Here is a 17,881-nt window from a genome sequence, read left to right as displayed (position 1 = left end):
TTATATAATATATGTTCAGGTATCTTCTCCCCTATTTTATCTAGTTCTAATCTAGTCCAATCTGACTTTTCCCTTGTTTGATAAAAATCTGATAGGTATCTTAATTGTGCGGCTCTATAATAATTTTTAAAGTTTGGCAGTTGTAAGCCTCCTTGTTTATACCATTCTGTTAATTTATCTAGTGCTATCCTTGGTTTCCCCCTTTCCATAAAAATTTCCTTATTATTTTCTTTAACTCCTTGAAGAATTTCTCCGTCAAGTGTATTGGCAATGCCTGAAATAGGTATTGTATCCTTGGGAAAATGTTCATTTTAATACAATTTATCCTTCCTATTACTGTTAGTGGTAAGTCTTTCCAATGCTCTAAGTCGTCCTGTAATTTTTTCATTAGTGGATAATAATTGAGTTTATATAGATGGCCGAAGTTTTTATTTATTTGAATACCTAGGTATCATATTCCTTGCATTTGCCATCTGAATGGTGATTCTTTCTTAAATTTTGAGAATTCTGCATTATTCATTGGCATTGCTTCACTTTTATTTGCATTAATCTTGTATCCCGACACTTCTCCATATTCCTTCAATTTCTTATGTAATTCTTTTATTGATATTTCTGGTTCTGTTAAGTATACTATAGCGTCATCTGCAAATAAACTGATTTTATATTCCTTGTCTTTTATTTTTATCCCTTTTATTTTATTTTCTGTTCTTATCAGTTCTGCTAGTGGTTCTATGGCTAACGCGAACAATAAGGGCGATAGTGGGCATCCCTGCCTTGTTGATCTGCTTAAGTTAAATTGTTTTGATATATATCCATTTACTGTCACTTTTGCCAATGGCCCCTTATATAATGCTTTAATCCAATTAATATATTTCTCTGGTAAACTGAATTTTTAAGTACTTTGAATAAATAATTCCATTCTACTCTGTCAAAGGCCTTCTCTGCGTCTAAAGCAACCGCTACTGTTGGAGCTTTATTTCCTTCTACTGCAAGAATTAAGTTAATAAATTTACAAATATTGTCTGTTGTTCACCTTTTTTAAATAAATCCAGTTTGGTCTAGATTTACTATTTTTGGTACATAGTCGGCTAATCTGTTTGCTAATAGTTTAGCTATTATCTTATAATCTGTGTTAAGTAAAGATAATGGTGTATATGACGCTGGTGCGAGTGGATCTTTCCCTGTCTTTGGTATTACTGTAATTATTGCTATTTTGCATGAATCTGGTAAGCTTTGTGTTTTATCAATCTGGTTGATTACTTCCAGGAGGGGAGGAATTAATAAATCTTTAAAAGTTTTATAGAATTCTATTGGGAATCCATCCTCTCCTGGTGTTTTATTATTCAGTAGTTTTTTATTATCTCTTGTATTTCTACTATTTCAAATGGTTCTGTTAATTTATTTTGTTCCTCTATTTGTAATTTCGGTAGTTCAATTTTAGTTAAAAATTCATCTATTTTGTCTTCTTTCCCTTCATTTTCAGTTTGGTATTATTGTTCGTAGAATTCTCTGAAGTTTTCATTAATCTCCATTGGATTATATGTGATTTGTTTGTCTTTTTTCCTTAATGCCAATACCATTCTCTTAGTTTGTTCTGTCTTAAGCTGCCATGCTAGAATTTTGTGCATTTTTTCTCCTAGTTCATAATATTTCTGTTTTGTCTTCATTATGTTCTTCTCCACCTTATATGTTTGTAGTGTTTCATATTTTATTTTTTTATCTGCCAATTCTCTTCTTTTAGTTGTGTCTTCCTTCATTGCTAATTCTTTTTCTATATTTGCTATTTCCCTTTCCAACTGCTCTGTTTCCTGATTGTAGTCCTTCTTCATGTTGGTTACATAACTTATTATTTGCCCTCTGATGAACGCTTTCATTGCATCCCATAGTATAAACTTATCTTTCACTGATTCCGTATTTATTTCAAAGTACATTTTAATTTGTCTTTCAATGAATTCTCTAAAATCCTGCCTTTTAAGTACCATGGAGTTTAATCTCCATCTATACATTCTTGGAGGGATGTCCTCTAACTCTATTGTCAATATCAGGGGTGAGTGGTCCGATAATATTCTAGCTTTATATTCTGTTTTTCTAACTCTGTCTTGCATGCGAGCTGATAACAGGAATAGGTCTATTCTTGAGTATGTTTTATGTCAACCCGAATAATATGAATATTCCTTTTCGTTTGGGTGTTGTTTCCTCCATATATCCAAAAGTTGCATTTCTTGCATCGATTTAATTATAAATTTGGTTACTTTGTTCTTTCTGTTAATTTTTTTCCCAGTTTTATCCATGTTTGAATCCAAATTAAGGTTGAAATCCCCTCCTATTAGTATGTTCCCTTGCGTGTCTGCTATCTTCAAAAAAATATCTTGCATAAATTTTTGATCTTCTTCGTTAGGTGAATATACATTGAGTAAATTCCAAAACTACGAATATATCTGACATTTTATCATTACATATCTCCCTGCTGGATCTATTATTTCCTCTTCTATTTTAATTGGTACATTTTTACTGATTAATATAGCTACTCCTCTAGCTTTTGAATTATATGATGATGCTGTTACATGTCCTATGCAATCTCTCTTTAATTTCTTGTGCTCCACTTCAGTTAAGTGTGTTTCTTGCACGAATGCTATATCAATTTTTTCTTTTTTCAGTAAATTTAGCAGTTTCTTCCTTTTGATTTGGTTATGTATTCCGTTAATATTTAAAGTCATATAGTTCAACATAGCCATTTCATACTTTGTTTATCTTTCCTTTCCATTTCCTCATCATCACCTTTCTTTCTTATCCATTTCTGCTTTCTTTTTTTGAACACTTTATAAGACAACATTTCTAAAACATAAAACATTTCCCTTATTCTCCTATCTAAAATTTCTTTAACCCCACTATCCCCTCCCTTCCTGAGTTGCCCTTAATCCCTTGTCGGGCAACCACATCTCCCCTCTTCATTTGGATTTGCGAATTCACTCGCAAGCGTCAACTGATTTTGCAGTGACTGTAACTCCTCCCCACCCAGCCCCCCAGAAAAGATTTTAATTTTCATGTACAACAAAGGTCACTCTCTTAATTCCCTCCTTACTTCCTCTCTTCCCCTTCTTTCCCTTATTAATTCTTATCTATACTCTATATATTTTCTTTTAAATACGCATACACTCATGTACACACATATATACATACACACACACACACACACACACACACACACACACACACACACACACACACACACACACATATATATATATATATATATATATATACACACATACATATAGTTCGTGGTCATTTTTGCTCTCGTTACATGTCTTCATCTCTCTGTCTGTTTTGTAGTTGTTCTGCAAATTTTCGTGCTTCCTCCGGATCTGAGAATAGTCTGTTTTGCTGCCCTGGAATAACTATTTTAAGTACCACTGGGTACTTTAGCATAAATTTATATCCTTTTTTCCATCGGATCGCTTTTGCTGTATTAAACTACTTCCTCTTCTTCAGGAGTTCAAAACTTATATCTGGATAGAAAAAAATTTTTTGACCTTTGTATTCCAGTGGCTTTTTGTCTTCTCTTATTTTCTTCATTGCTTTCTCCAATATATTTTCTCTTGTTGTATATCTTAGGAATTTTGCTAAAATGGATCTTGGTTTTTGTTGTGGTTGTGGTTTAGGGGCTAATGTTCTATGTGCCCTTTCTATTTCCATTTCTTCCTGTAATTCTGGTCTTCCTAGGACCCTGGGGATCCAATCTTTTATCAATTCTCTCATATTCTTGCCTTCTTCATCTTCCTTAAGGCCCACTATCTTCATATTATTTCTTTTATTATAATTTTCCATTATATCTATCTTCTGAGCTAACAGCTCTTGTGTCTCTTTAACTTTTTTATTAGATTCTTCTAATTTCTTTTTTAAGTCCTCTACTTCCATTTCTATGGCTGTTTCTCGTTCTTCCACCTTGTCCACTCTTTTTCCTATATCTGACATGACCATCTCTAATCATTTCATTTTTTCTTCTGTACTTTTAATTCTTTTTATTTCACTAAATTCTTGTGATTGCCATTCTTTTACTGATTCCATATATTCTTTAAAAATATATATATCCATTGTCTTGCCCTTCCCTTCTTCTCCCATTTCTTTATCTTCTTCTTCTTCTTCCTCTGGGTTGGTCATCTGTTGTTTCCTTGATTTCTTTTTACTCTCTTCTTTCTTGTTCTCATGGTTTTCTATGTTCTCTTCTTGTTGTTGTGCTGTGGCTGTCATTCTCAGCTGTGGAGATCGACTCCTCAGCTGGTCCCCCCTCCTGTCAGTGTTTTTTTTTGTCTTGCGCACTTTTGCTTGGCTCCGCGAGCCATTTTTGTAGTCCCGAGCTCGGGACTTCGACTGACCTGAGGGAGCGGGCTTCTCTCTCCACAGCGGGCCTCCTCGGACAGGTAAGGCCTTCACCTTCTTCTTCCGATGTCTTTTCTTCTTCTCTTCTTCCCGTTGCTTTCGACTTTTCTTTCTTCGCTGCCATTTTCTTCCCACCTTTACTTTCACTTTATTTTAATTTTCGTGTTTGTACCTTTGTGTTTTCTCTGTATTTTTTAAACTTTTCCAGAGAGGGCTGGAGTTCCCCGACCGGCCACTACTCCATCATGTGACTCCCTCCGCCATTGAGAATTGAGGAGAAATAAGATCAGAGTTAACCAATTTGTGAATTTGACCTTTACACTTTTCACAGGTGAATTAAATAATTTTAACTGTGTAGTCTTCAGTCTACGCATCCACGTGTTGGGTTGGTCAGAGAAAGATCAGTTCCACAAATGCACAAGTCACCCCTTATTTTTCTCTTTTATTCAAGATTCCCATAGCAACGTGTCTGCCTTTGACCTTTGGATCGCATCCAACTCAGTAAATCCTTGTTCTCTGGCTGATGTTCACTTTGTAATGGAATTGCTTAAGGTTAATAGGACTTCAATGACCTTTTTTTTTTAATTGTTTATCTTGGGTAATGTTGATGTACATCTTCAGCGAAGGCAGTGTGGATCAGGGATATTATTAACTTACGGAGGAGCTCTAGAGGTTGTCCTAGCCGAAGGAAGAGTGGTGGTGGTGGGGACGAACTGCTGCACAAACGCTCGTCATGGTGTGCGTCTCAAACAGCCTCTCACCACCAGGTCCAACTCCCGGCCTTCACCTCCTTAGGCCCGGGGGGAGTTGTTCTCACTGACAGGAGAAGGGGCAAAGGCAGGTGGGGGGGGCACTGGTGCCTCGAAACTAGTAGCTCCGGGCAGATGGGGGCTTGTTACCTCATCCGGGAGAGGGAAAGCTCCGATTTCAAACCTTTGCTGCCTTGTAGCTACATCCGCTCGTGGGAAAATTCCGGGACTCGGAGTCCTGAAGGCCGCTGCGAGTTGTCCCCAGCGCCGGCTCGGCGACTCCTGCGATGATGCCGGGACCAAATGGCCTCGACCTTCATTGTTCCTTTGGTCCTGTCATCAGCATGGAGAGGGGGGTGGGGGGTCCTACTGCATGGGCAACAGATGGATCTCCATATCAACTCTGCCCTGGCTTGCGCCCTGGAGAGGCCACTCCACAGTGATGACCAGGCATCGACCACAACCGACGGAGGCCAGACACACCTCACGGAGGCCATTCAACCCAATGTGTTTGTTCTGGTTCTCTCCCATGGGTTACCCTGCAACTCTTAATCCAAATCTCTCCAGAAGCTTCCTGTCAGGCCTGCTTCCACCGTCCTTTCTGACTACAGTCAAGGCCACAAGCGTTCATCGAACGAGGAATTCTAACACGGATGCAATCAAAGAAATGCTGGAAAAATGCACACCAATAGGGAGGTTCAGAGTCGCTGACACTGGTTATGTTATTATAATCACAGCTTTATTTACTTTATATTTACATATTGAGCTCCCAGTGGAGATGAGCCTGTCACTGGATCAGCCATGACCTCATTGAATGGCGGGGCAGGCTCAATAGGCCAGATGGCCAACTCCTGCTCCTGTTTCCAATGTCATACATCTCAGGACCCTTGCAGTCTAAGAAAGAGTGGACTGAAAGGGTAAGACGTTCTCCGAGAAATTAGCCCAGGGCCGTGGAGCACTAAACTAGAACAGAAAACTGCTGAGAATACTCAACAGGTCAGTCAGCATCCACAGGGAGGGAAGCAGAATGAACATTTCAAGTCAATCATGTCCAGAACTAACCTGAAACTTCACTAAATGTTATAAACAGGTTAATGTAACAAAGTGGGTACCATCAAGGGCTGAAAAATCTATGGTTTTGTGCCTGTTGCTTTTACGTTGATACCAAATATATTCACGTAATAGTCGATCCCATGTAATCGTCGACACTTCCCCCCCACCCCCCCCCGCCCATTTTTGGCCCCAACTTTCCGCCCATCCGAGCTCCCGCCCGCCCTTGTTGATGGCCCTTTTTGGGCCCATATTCCGCACGCTGGCCAACGACAGACATCCCGGCTCTGAAGAGGCCACCCTCTGCAGGTGGGACCGGCCTGCCCTCTGCCCCAAGGGAGGGGTCCTCATTTGCACTCCGTCCACAGGCAGGATGGCGGGAGGGGGGGTGAAAAGAGATGGAATAATGCACAGCAAACCATAAGCCCTATGCCTCTCTCTTTACACAACACTTAGATCGCGCAGCCAGGCATTATAATACATTCGCCCTTCCGACGCAGACACTCAGATCCCCGAATATGGATGGGCGCCTCGGAAATCCGCGGATCCCTCGATCGGGGCCCATCCAATTTGTCCCTCAGGTGCGGAGCACGTTCGAGGCCCAGGGTGGACTTTAGGTCACGCTCCTCCTCTCGCTGCTGGCAGTGAAGCAGGTCGTGTGTCGGTGGGTTGGGTAGGGGAGCCAACGGTGTCGGCTCAACGTTAAAACAGCAGCAAGCACATAACTCCGAACTCTGTGGATGGAAGGTTCCAGCTCTGAGGTTTGCATCTTGCCCGGGGAATTCATGACAGCCAAGGAACCCAAAGTCCAAGACTGCTGACTCTCTCTGTCTCTCCTCCTCTCACTCTTTCCTTCTCACTCTCTCCCTCTCCCTCTCTCCCTCTCCCTGACTCCTTTTTCTCTCTTTTCTCCTTCCCTTTCTCCCTCTCTCTATTTCCCTTTCATCTCTTCTCTCTTTCTCATTCTCCCTTCTCATTCTCCCTTCTCACTCTCCCTCTCTCTTCTCTCCCTCTCATTCTTTCCCCTCACTCTCTCTTTCCCTCTCTCCCTCCCCCTCTCTGTCTCTTTTTTTTCTCTCTCCCTTTTCATTTCTCCTTCCCTTTCTCCCTCTTTCCCTTTCACCCCTTCTCTCATTCTTCCTTCTCACTCTCTCTTTCCTCTCTTTCTCCCTCTATTCTCTTCCCTCTACCTCTCATTCTTTCCCCTCACTCTCTCGTTCCCTCTCCCCCTCCCTCTCTCTCTTGCCCTCCCACACACACACACACATCTGATTCACAGAATCATGGGGTCCAATAATCCCCTCAGAGATTTGAGCACAAGAAGATCCTGAATGACCCCCCCCAAGGGAGTGCTGTTCTTGTCTGAAAGTTGCTGCCCTTGGAACGAGGAGTTCGACTGAAGATTTGTCTGTCCTCTGAGAATAAAGGAGCCCACAACATATCTTTGAGTAGAGCTCAGAGGCAGAGGCGAGCTCATCTCAAGCTCCTGGATAGTCTCTTTCTTAGCCAAAGATTGCCAAGGAAAGCAGACCAACTGTTTGCCACTTGGGGGAGCCTTCTGCGCACAATCAGGCCCCACTGTCAGCTCCTGCGGTAGGCCAGGGAATAAAACTCTTCGAAATAACTGCTCCATATTCCGATGGCTGAGGGGTTCCGTGATATCTTCTGAGAAGCTCCGCAACACTCTTGGATCAGGGTGGGGTACTTAGTGGGGGGGGGGGAGAGGATGTTATGGGAAGGGATTGAGGGTCACAGTTCCAGGGACACCCTTCGCTTGAGTCCCCAAGCACAAGATCCTGTCTTCAACCCAAGGTCCCATTGTCCACGGTGGTGCACCAACAAACAGTGGGTGGTCCATACCACAGTCAATCCTGCATGGATGCAAAAGGAAGAGGAATATTCAATGGGAGGGGGAGGTAAAGCCACTCGTGTTTCCTCGAAGGGAGAGTCAGGGGTGGGCGGGCATGGGCAGGAGGGGGTGGGGCGAGGGGGTGGGCGCTCCTCCATGGGCTCAGCTCAGGCCGGCGATGTCATGTGGTTGAACGGCTTGAAGATGTTCCACGAAGACTTGGAGTCGTCGTTCTTCTTGGGCTTCAGGCAGTTCTGAGGCCACTTGTCCTTGGTGAGGAAGTAGAGCAGGGCATTCAGCCAGGCATTGAAGCTGGCCAGGGGCCTGGTCACCTTATAGCAGATGGTGACCACCCTCTTGGTGGCACAGGCCACGTCTGGCACAGCCTTGTTGATCAGGAAGATGGTCTTGGTCACATGGAAGGGCAGGAAGCAGAGGGCGAAGAGCAGGGTGATGGTGAGGATGGTCTTGATTGACTTGCGCCTCTTCTCCAAACCCGGCATGGCCGACTTGAATTCCTGGTTGTTGATGGTCTTGAAGATGGTCTTGATGACGCAGGAGTAGCACCAGGCGATGATGGAGAAGGGCAGGAAGAACCCCACTGAGTGCAAGATGATCCCGTATGGGACGTAGTGCGGGTACTCGGTGTCCAGGGCGTCGTCCCAGCAGTTGGTGTGGTTGTTGGAGACACCTGTCTTGGCAAAGTGGAAGATGGGGCTGGTCAAGGTGAGGACCACCAGCCACACCAGCACGCACACCACCCTGGCCGTCTTCTTCGTCTCCATGGTGATGGTCTTCATGGGGTGGCAGATGCCCAGGTAGCGGTGGAAGCTGATGCAGGTGAGAAAGAAGATGCTGCAGTAGAGGTTGAAGTAGAAAAGGAATCGCACGAGGCGGCAGGTGAAGTCCCCAAAGACCCAGACGTCGTGCATGATGTAGCTGGCGATGAGGAAAGGCAGGGACAGGCCATACATGAAGTCCGTCAGGGCGAGGTTGAACATGTAGATCAGCGAGCAGTTCCAGACCTTGCGCCGCTTGAGGATGCTACAGAGGATGATGGAGTTGAGGGCCAGGCTGAGGATGCACGTGTAGGTGTAGCAGACTGGCAGGAAGACGTACTTGTAGGATTCGTCATTGTTGCAGGAGCTCGAGGGGCCGGGGCGGACGTCTTGGCTCGACCCATTGTCAACCAGCGGGTTTGTGACATTGTCGTACATCTTCTAGGCACTGGCACTGGGAGTAAGCATTGCCCAGAAGGCCAACGGCACCTGTGGATGGAGAGAGCAGAGGTCAGGTCGGCACGGTCGACGAAGGGGTTAGTGCGAAGTTATCACAGTGCCAGCGGTCGGGGCCGGGGTGGGGTTCGAATCCCACATTATCTGCAAGGAGACTGTATGTTCTCCTCGGGTCTGCGTGGGTTTCCCCTGGGGGAGGCACCGTTCAAAGCGTACCGGGGTTGTAGGTCAATTGGGTGTGATTGGGCGGCACGGGCTTGTGGGCCGGAAGGGCCTGTTACCCAGCTGTATGTCCAGAGTTTTTAAAAATTAAAAATTTTAAGTGATCATTTGGGGATCAGAGGGGGAGCAAATTTAAGTTCTTGGGAGTCACTATCTCGGAGGATCTTTCCTGGACCCAACACACCAATGTCATCGTGAAGAAAGCACGCCAGCGCCTCTACTTCCTCAGGAGATTGCAGAAGTTCGGCACGATATCAGAAACCCAGTCAAATTTCTACAGAGGTGCGGTGGAAAGTGCACTGATCGGCTGCATCGCAGTCTGGTACGGGGCCACCAATACCCCCTTGAGCACAAAGCTCTCCAAAGGGTAGTGGACACAGCCCAGGACATCACGGGCAAGACCCTCTCCCACCATCAAGAACATGTACGGGGAACGCCGCCGTTGGAGAGCAGCAGTGATCGCCAAGGACCCCCACCACCCAGCCCATGCTCTGTTTTCGTTGCTGCCGTCAGGAAACAGGTCTTGGTGCCACAAGACACGCGCCACCAGGTTCAGGAACAGCTGCTCCCCATCCACCATCAGACTCCTCAACGACAAACTCAATCAGCAACTCGTTTGAGGACTCTTACTTGTGCACTTTATTGAATTTCTTTTTGTTCTCTCTGTATTGCACAGTTAGTTTGTCTACATTTCTTTATTTGTTAACGTGTTCGCTGTGTACAATTTTTCTTTGCATGCCCAATGAATGGTAATTCTGCCTCACCCACAGGAAAAGAATCTCAGGGTTGTATGTGATGTCATGCACGTGCTCTGATAATAAATCTGAATTTCCACTGGGATGTTGGCAGCCACTGATGTGAGGGAGAATTGGCAGCCACGGTGGGGGGAGGGGGGGAGGTTCGATACCATCTCACAAACAGCAACGTGGGGTGTCTTGCACTTGTGCTGTCAAGAGAGCTGATGCTCTGGAGAGAACATGTAACTCCTTTACACCAAGAATAGGTCTCATGGTGTGGAGCTCCCTCACTGCCCCTCCCAGAGTGAGGAGCCCCCTCGCAGCCCCTTCCCACAGTGCGGAGCTCCCTCCCTGTCTCTCCCAGAGTGTGGAGCTCTCTTGCAGCCCCTTCCACAGTGCCGAGCTCCCTCACCTCCCTTGCCCTCTCCTCCCACAGTGAGCCCGACCCACAGTGCATATGTTAAAAGTCTTCCAAATAACCATGGGACTCAAGATACTGCATCCTTGGATGTAGAAGAATAACCTTTCCCCTCTTTCTCACTCTCTCACCATCTGTCTTTTGCAGCTCTTTTCCTTCCTTTCTCCTCTCTTCCCATCGTCCCTTCCTCTCTCACCCTCTTCCCTCTTTTCTCCTTCTCTCCCTCCCTTCTCTGCCTCCATCAATGATCTCGCTGCTGGAAATGGGGGAGGGGGTGTGAAACCCGAAGGTTCGCAGATACTGCGATTGTGGTCATGGCTGGAGCAACTCAGCTGGTCCTGCCTCTTATGCAGGGGGTAAAGATAATCTTGCCAACATTTCAGGCCTGAGCCCTTCCTTGAAAACTTTTTCATTTGGAAGGGCTCAGGCCCAAAATGATATCATGACCCCTTGTGGACACTGCAAGATCAGCTGGGTTCCTCCTGTGGCCTCACCATGGTGGCACTACAATCCCAAACTGGCCGTGTGACGACGTCAGTGTGGGTCGAGTACGTGATTGTGGCTCTTAAAAGGTTGCGCAGGCGATGAAGAGCATTCTAGAATTTCATTCTAGAAGCACCCTGTGTGGATATTCTGTCGTGTCCAGTGGCCGTGATTGGTGACCCCCCCCCTCACGACGAGTTGTTTTTTGGACAAACATGGGCTCGGCAGCCGTTGCTGTGAAGCTGCCTCCTTCCTGGGCCCAAAATGCAGTTACAACAGGCTGAAGCGCGATTTTTCCTTGACAAAGTCGAATTGGACGCCGCTCGTTATCTACCCCCTCCAACCCCCCCCCCCCCCCACCCACCGTCAGAGGGGAGACAAACTGGGTCCGGCCTGTATTTTGGGGCATTGGAGGAAAGCCACAGTCTTTTCACTATTGACCGGCTCAGGTGGACAAGTCTTCCTCCACTGAAGCGGCCAACGCAGAGGGGTCAGCCAACTAAAAGGCAAGACAAACCTTTCTGCTGGTTCTGGGCTGGAGAGGGGTGGGTGGGTGGTGGCGCTACAACTCCCAAGAGGCATCGACGTCAGCGCGCAACGGCGTCAGCACGTGATTTGGGCTGTTAAAAAGGCTGCGTGGGTGATGAGGAGTAAACCCGCTGGATTCACTCTAGAAAACGCCCTGTGTGGTTATTTCGCCAGATCCACCGCACTCCAGCGTAGCTGCTGAGAGATTTCAGGATCGAGCGACTTTCTCCTTCACTATTATGCAATATTTTGTCATGACTAACAGGAGTCTCGTACTCAGTTTCAACACTACTTGATCCTGCAAGCTGTTAAAAGATAACCGAGTAATTGTTCAAACGAGGTGCTGAGTAACCAAACCAAAAGGAAATCACTTACAAGCCTTGGTTTAAAATGAACTTGAGCCAACGCATAGAGTTGGTTCGAAGTGTGTAGGGTTAACAAGGACCAGTCTCTGTGAACGACGTCCCTCACTGATAGTGCCACAGTACTGAGGAATGGTCAACTTCAGCAGGGAATGAATGGCAGTGCGTGGCTGAGACAGAAGGTGGCGAGGGAGGTGGTGGGGGGAAGAGACTAGCCACTGCTGAGTTCACGTGACTCAATGCAACCATTGTGCGATGTCATCTTGGGGCGATCATCAGCGATTGAAGGCAGCAAGGTTCGGTGGTCTACAGGAGCCATTCTCGACCTTTATTTCGGCAATGGCCCCTCAGGGCGCTGGGCCCAACATACATGGGCACCAGGACGAACCTTGTAGAGTTTCTCGAGGCGTTTAACAGGAAAGATGAAGAAGGAAAGGCTGCGGATGTTGTCGACGTGGGGGTTTGGTCAGGAAGGTTCAGGCGCTGGGTATTCAGGGTGAGGTAGTGAACTGGATTCGGCAATGGCTGGGCGGGAGAAGTCGGAGAGTGGTGGTGGATGGTCGCTTCTCAGACTGGAGGCCTGTGGTGAGTGGTGTGTCTCGGGGATCAGTGCTGGGACCATTGTTGTTTGTCATCTGTATCAATGATCTGGATGATAATGTGGTCGTTCAGATCAGCAAGTTTGCAGGCAACACTTAGATCGGGGGCGCTGTGGACAGCGAGGAAGGTTTTTCAAAGCTCGCAGAGGGATATGGACCAGCTGGAAAAGTGGGCTGTAAAATGACCGATGGAATTTAATGTAGACAAGTGTGAAGTGTTGAATTTTGGAAGGACAAACCAACGTAGAATGTACATGGTGAATGGTCAGGCCCTGAGGAGTGCGGTGGAACAGAGGGACCTGGGAATACAGATACATAATTTCCTGAATGTATCGTCACAGGTGGACAGGATTGTAATAGGCTTTGGCATATGGACCTTTATAAATCAAAATAAAGGACAGCATGGTTTGCGTTGCGGTCAGCGCCATGCCGTTACAGTGCCAGCGATCGGGACCAGGGCTTGAATCCTGCGCTGTCTTTAAGGAGTTTGCACATTCTCCCATAGGTTTTCCCCAAGGGCTCTGGTTTCCTTCCACCATTAGAAATGTACCAGGGAGTGTAGGTTAATTGGGTGTAAATTGGGCAGCACAGACTTGTGGGCCGATAGGACCTGTTACTGCGCGGTATGTCTAAATTTTTTTAAAAATTGAGTATAGGAGTTGAGATGTTATGTAAAAGTTGTATAAGATATTTGTGAGGTCAAATTTGGAGGATTGTGTGCAGTTTTGGTCACCGAACTACAGGAAAGATATCAATAAGATAGAAAGAGGGCAGAGAAGATTTACTAGGATGTTGCCTGGGCTTCAGGAACTGTGTTGCAGGGAAAGGTTAAACAGGTTAGGACTTTATTCCCTGGAGCATTGAAGAATGAGGGGAGATTGATCGAGGTATTTAAAATTATTAGGGGATAGACAGAGTAAATGTAGGTCGGCTTTTTCCACTGAGGATGGGTGAGATACAACCAGAGGACATGGGTTAAGGGTGAAAGGGGAAAAGTTTAGGGGGATCTTCTTCATACAGAGAGGGGTGGGGGTGTGGAATGAGCTGAAGTGATGAATACGGGCTCAATTTTGACATTTAAGAAGAATTTGGACAGGTACGTGGATGGAAGGGGTATGTACAGATGTGGTCCGGGTCAGTGGGACCAGGCAGAATACTAGTTCAGCACAGACTGGAAGGACCAAAAGGACTGTTTTCTGTGCTTTAATATTCTATTGTTCTAGGGTTATGCAAGGTGAAAGGTCAACAAGGCTTTTACTTAAATGTGTGGTGGGAGGGATGGTGAGGGAGCTCCTCACTGTATGAGGAGTGGTGAGGGACCTCTGTGCTGCAGGAGGGAGAGAGAGAGAGAGCTCCACGCAATGGGAGGGGCAGAGAGGGAGCTTCATGCTGTGGGAGGGGCAGTGCGGAGTTATCCCTGGACTGTGGCTGGGAAAGCTGAGAAATGTCGGTTCCCCCACTCAACCCCACCTTCCGGCCTTCTCCCCGTAACCTCTGATGCCCCAGCTAATCAAGAATTTCTGCCTTAAACACACCCAATGACCCAGCATCCACAATGACCAGTGGCAAAACAGTCCACCCTCCAGGTTGCCCTCTGCAAAAGCAGATATTGGCCTTGCCAAAGATTCCTGTTCCTGTCCTGAGCGTTGGCACCTCCATACCAGACAGTGATGCAACCAGACAGAAGGCTCTTCATGGTCCACCTGCAGAAGCCTTTGGTGATTTACTGGATCTCCTCAAACTCCTCGCGGAGCATAGTCACTGGCGAGCCTTCTTCATGATGGCATTGGCATGGAGGCCCCAGGTCAGACCTTCAGAGATGTTGACACCCGGGAAGTTCTTGACCCTCTCCGCTGCTGACCCCTCGTGTTCCCCCGACTTCCTCCCAAAGTCCACAATTGGCTCTGTGGTTTCGCTGACGCTGAGCGCAAGGATACTGTCATGACACCGCCCAATGAGCTGATCTACCTCCGCCTGTACGCTTCCTCATTGCCAACTGTGATCCTGCCGGCGGCTGTGGTGACACTGGCAAATTTATAGACGGCGTGGGATTTGTGCCCGGCCACACAGCTGTGGGTGCAGAGTGAGTCGAGCAGTGGGCTAAGCACAGACCCACGGGGTGCGCCTATGTTGATTGTCAGCTGTTTCCAGTTTGTACTGACTGCGGTCTTCCGATGAGAAAGTCAAGGATCCAGTGGCGGGGGTGGGGGGGGGGTGCAGAGGCCTCGAGTTTGTACCTTCTTGACCAACGCTGAGGGAATGATGGTGTTGAAGGCCGAACTGTAGTCAATGAAGAGCAGCCTTATGTATGTGTGACAGAATATAGATATGTTCTTGGGAGATGAACTGGGGAAGGTTTTTTTTAGTGTAGGTCACATACAAACATTTTAAAACAGATCTTATTTAAAATACTGGAGCTCTGCCCAATGCTAGACATATCGGGGCCAACAGCCTTTGCAAGAGCCTTGGAGAGTGCCCAAGTGACTTCACTGATGGATTGTTGTTTACAAAAAGGCAACAGATGAAAGAGCTTGTTGGAGCCGCAGACTGTCTGGAGAGGAACTTGCTTTTCTAAGAGTGTCATGTGGTTTTGCAAGCAGAGAGAGTTAGAGACTTTTTCTCTCTGAGAGAGGGAGAGAGAGAGACACACACACACACACACACACACACACACACACACACACACAGATCAGTTCTATAGTGTAACAAATGGTGGGTTGTGAAAGCTTAGTTCAGCCTGGTCAAAGCCCTTGTGGTTCATGCAAGAGGAGAGGACTGGCTGTCTAATGTTTCACTTGGAATAAGAGAAATAAGAAGGTGGTTACCTGAAAGAAAGACGTTATCATCTGGAGAACCCTGAGGGGGCAAGTTTCGTCAGCAAGACACTGAGTGGCTGATTAAAAATGAATCAGTTGTGAATGTCCAGTGTACAACAAATCTCTCTGAAAACCGACAAGAACCTTTCATTTACCTTTCAAGCACCAAAGCCTGGTGAACTTTATAAATGTTAAATTCTGTACACAGTTTAAGAATTGCATGCAACCAGTGAACTTGGAGGAATGAGAAGTGAGATTGGACTGTGAATCAAAGAATTTTCTGAACATTACACACACGTGCGCTTAGAATTAGAAGGGGATTAAGTTAAGTCAATACTGATAAGTTAAAGTGTGATTCTGCTTTAATGTTTAAAGATAAAAGCAACTTTTGTTCAAATATCCACTTGTCTTAGTGAATATCTATTGCTGCTGGGTTTTGGGGTCCCCTGGGCTCGTAACGTATGAGTTGATGTTTTTGAGTTGAGTGGAGCGACCATGACAGTAGGCAAATTTCAGCGGCTTAGGAACGTGTTTTGTGAAGCTCTTGGCAATCAACAAGGACAGTGAATGCTGGCCCCTGGGCTATTCATCCTCCCTTGGTTAAATGGCTAATGTGAATCTGCTGGTTAGGCAGTAACTCAGAAAACATCCACAAGGAACAAGGGTCCATGTCACTACAACTGCTTTACTGCCTGGCTGCCCAAGGTCGTAGTACGAGTGCAACACTTGTATTGACAAAACACGCTGAGTTTCTTCTCTGGGAGTCAGGTCAAACAGTCAAGGATCTGGAATGGACACTTCACCTCTGGCACCTGCCCAATTCTCCCCCCAGTCCCTGCTTTCTTCTAGATGAAGGACATTAGAAATACACTCAGCAGGAGTTTGCGGAGGTTTGGGTTTTGACATCAGGGAACCCCTGGCAAATTTCGACAGAGGTGTGGCGGGAAGCACGCTGACTGGCTGCATCCTGGTCCGGGACAGGGACACTGATTCCCCCCTTGAGTGGAAAGTCCTCCAAAAGGTAGTGGACACGCCCCAGGGCATCACCTCCCCCACCCTCGAGAACATCGGCAGGGAGAGCATCAAGGATCCACACCACCCAGCACATGCTGCCATCAGGAAAGAGGTCTAGGGGCCCCTAGGCTCACACCACCAGGTTCAGGAATAGCCGCTACCCCTTCACCATCGGATTCCTCAACAACAAACTCAATCAGGGACTCCTCAACCTCCATTTTTCTCATCAGGAAACTAACCCCCCCACCCCCCAGGTCTAGAAACTCTGTTCTGGGACGGCCATCCTCAACAGAGGGCCCTGTGGATCCCTGGAGGCCACAGCACATTTAAGTAAAAGCCTTGTTTTCTTTTCACCTGTCATAGAAACATAGAAGATAGGAGCAGGAGTAGGTCATTTGGCCCTTCGAGCCTGCTCCGTCATTCAATGAGATCATGGCAGATCTTAAAGTTCATCACCCCGTCCCGCCTTCTCTCCGTAACCCCTAATTCCCTTATACTGAAGAAATATATCTAATTCCCCCTTAAATATATTCAATGAACCTGCCTCTACTGCCCTCTGTGGCAATGAATTCCACAGTTTCACCACCCTCTGGGTAAAGAAATTCCTCCTCATCTCAGTCCTAAATGGTTTGCCTATTATCCTTGAACCATGGCCCCGGGTTCTGGACTCTCCCACCTATTATCCTTGAATCATGGCCCTGGGTTCTGGACTCCCCCACCATTGGTAACATCCATTCCGCATCCATTCTGTCCAGTCCTGCCAGAATTTTATATGTCTCTATGAGATCCCCTCTCAATCTTCTAAACTCCAGCGAGTACAATCCCAAATTGCACAATCTTTCCTCATGTTATTCCTGCCATTCCAGGTATCAGCCTGGTGAATTGCCTTTGCACTCCCTCCATTGCAAGAACATCCTTCCTCAGATAAGGCGACCAAAACTGCACACAATACTCCAGGTGTGGTCTCACCAAGGCCCTGTACAGCTGCAGTAAGGTATCCTTGTTCCTATACTCAAACCCTCTTGATATGAAGGCCAACATACCATTTAGCTTTTTAACCGCCTGCTGTACCTGCATGCTCGCCTTCAGAGACTGGTGTACAAGTACACCAGTACCCCTAGGTCTCTCTGCACTTCCCCATCTCCCAATCTATTGCCATTCAAATAGTAATCTGCCCTCCGATTTGTATTACCTAAGTGGATAACCTCATATTTATCGACATTGTAGTGCATTTGCCATGTATCTGCCCAGTCCCCCAATTTATCCAAATCACACTGGAGCTTCCTGACCCCCTCTTCAGTGCACACAACCCCTCCTAGCTTAGTGTCGTCTGCAAATTTGGAGATATATCCAATCCCCTCATCTAGATCATTAATGTAAATTTTTATCTATGTCGTAACATTAATTTTTTTATGTAGTTGGGAGAATCACAGAAGAAA

The 17,881-nt window shown here is 46.4% G+C and overlaps 1 protein-coding gene across 1 annotated transcript; it reads right to left on the bottom strand.

Moving 5' to 3' along the window:
• Positions 1 to 8,195: 8,195 nt before the first annotated feature.
• LOC138752581 (P2Y purinoceptor 3-like) lies at positions 8,196 to 9,245 on the bottom strand. The gene has a single exon (XM_069915371.1). It carries the CDS (start codon positions 9,243 to 9,245, stop codon positions 8,196 to 8,198), a length of 1,050 nt encoding a protein of 349 aa, XP_069771472.1.
• Between the last annotated feature and the right edge of the window lie 8,636 nt (positions 9,246 to 17,881).

Source organism: Narcine bancroftii, chromosome 2 (assembly GCF_036971445.1).
Source record: "Narcine bancroftii isolate sNarBan1 chromosome 2, sNarBan1.hap1, whole genome shotgun sequence".
Classification (NCBI taxonomy): Eukaryota; Metazoa; Chordata; class Chondrichthyes; order Torpediniformes; family Narcinidae; genus Narcine; species Narcine bancroftii.
This window is presented reverse-complemented; position numbering and strand designations above follow the sequence as displayed.

Bases quoted from the DNA above. Each gene is read 5' to 3' on its own strand.
- LOC138752581 (XM_069915371.1), bottom strand. From the start codon at position 9,245: ATGTACGACAATGTCACAAACCCGCTGGTTGACAATGGGTCGAGCCAA.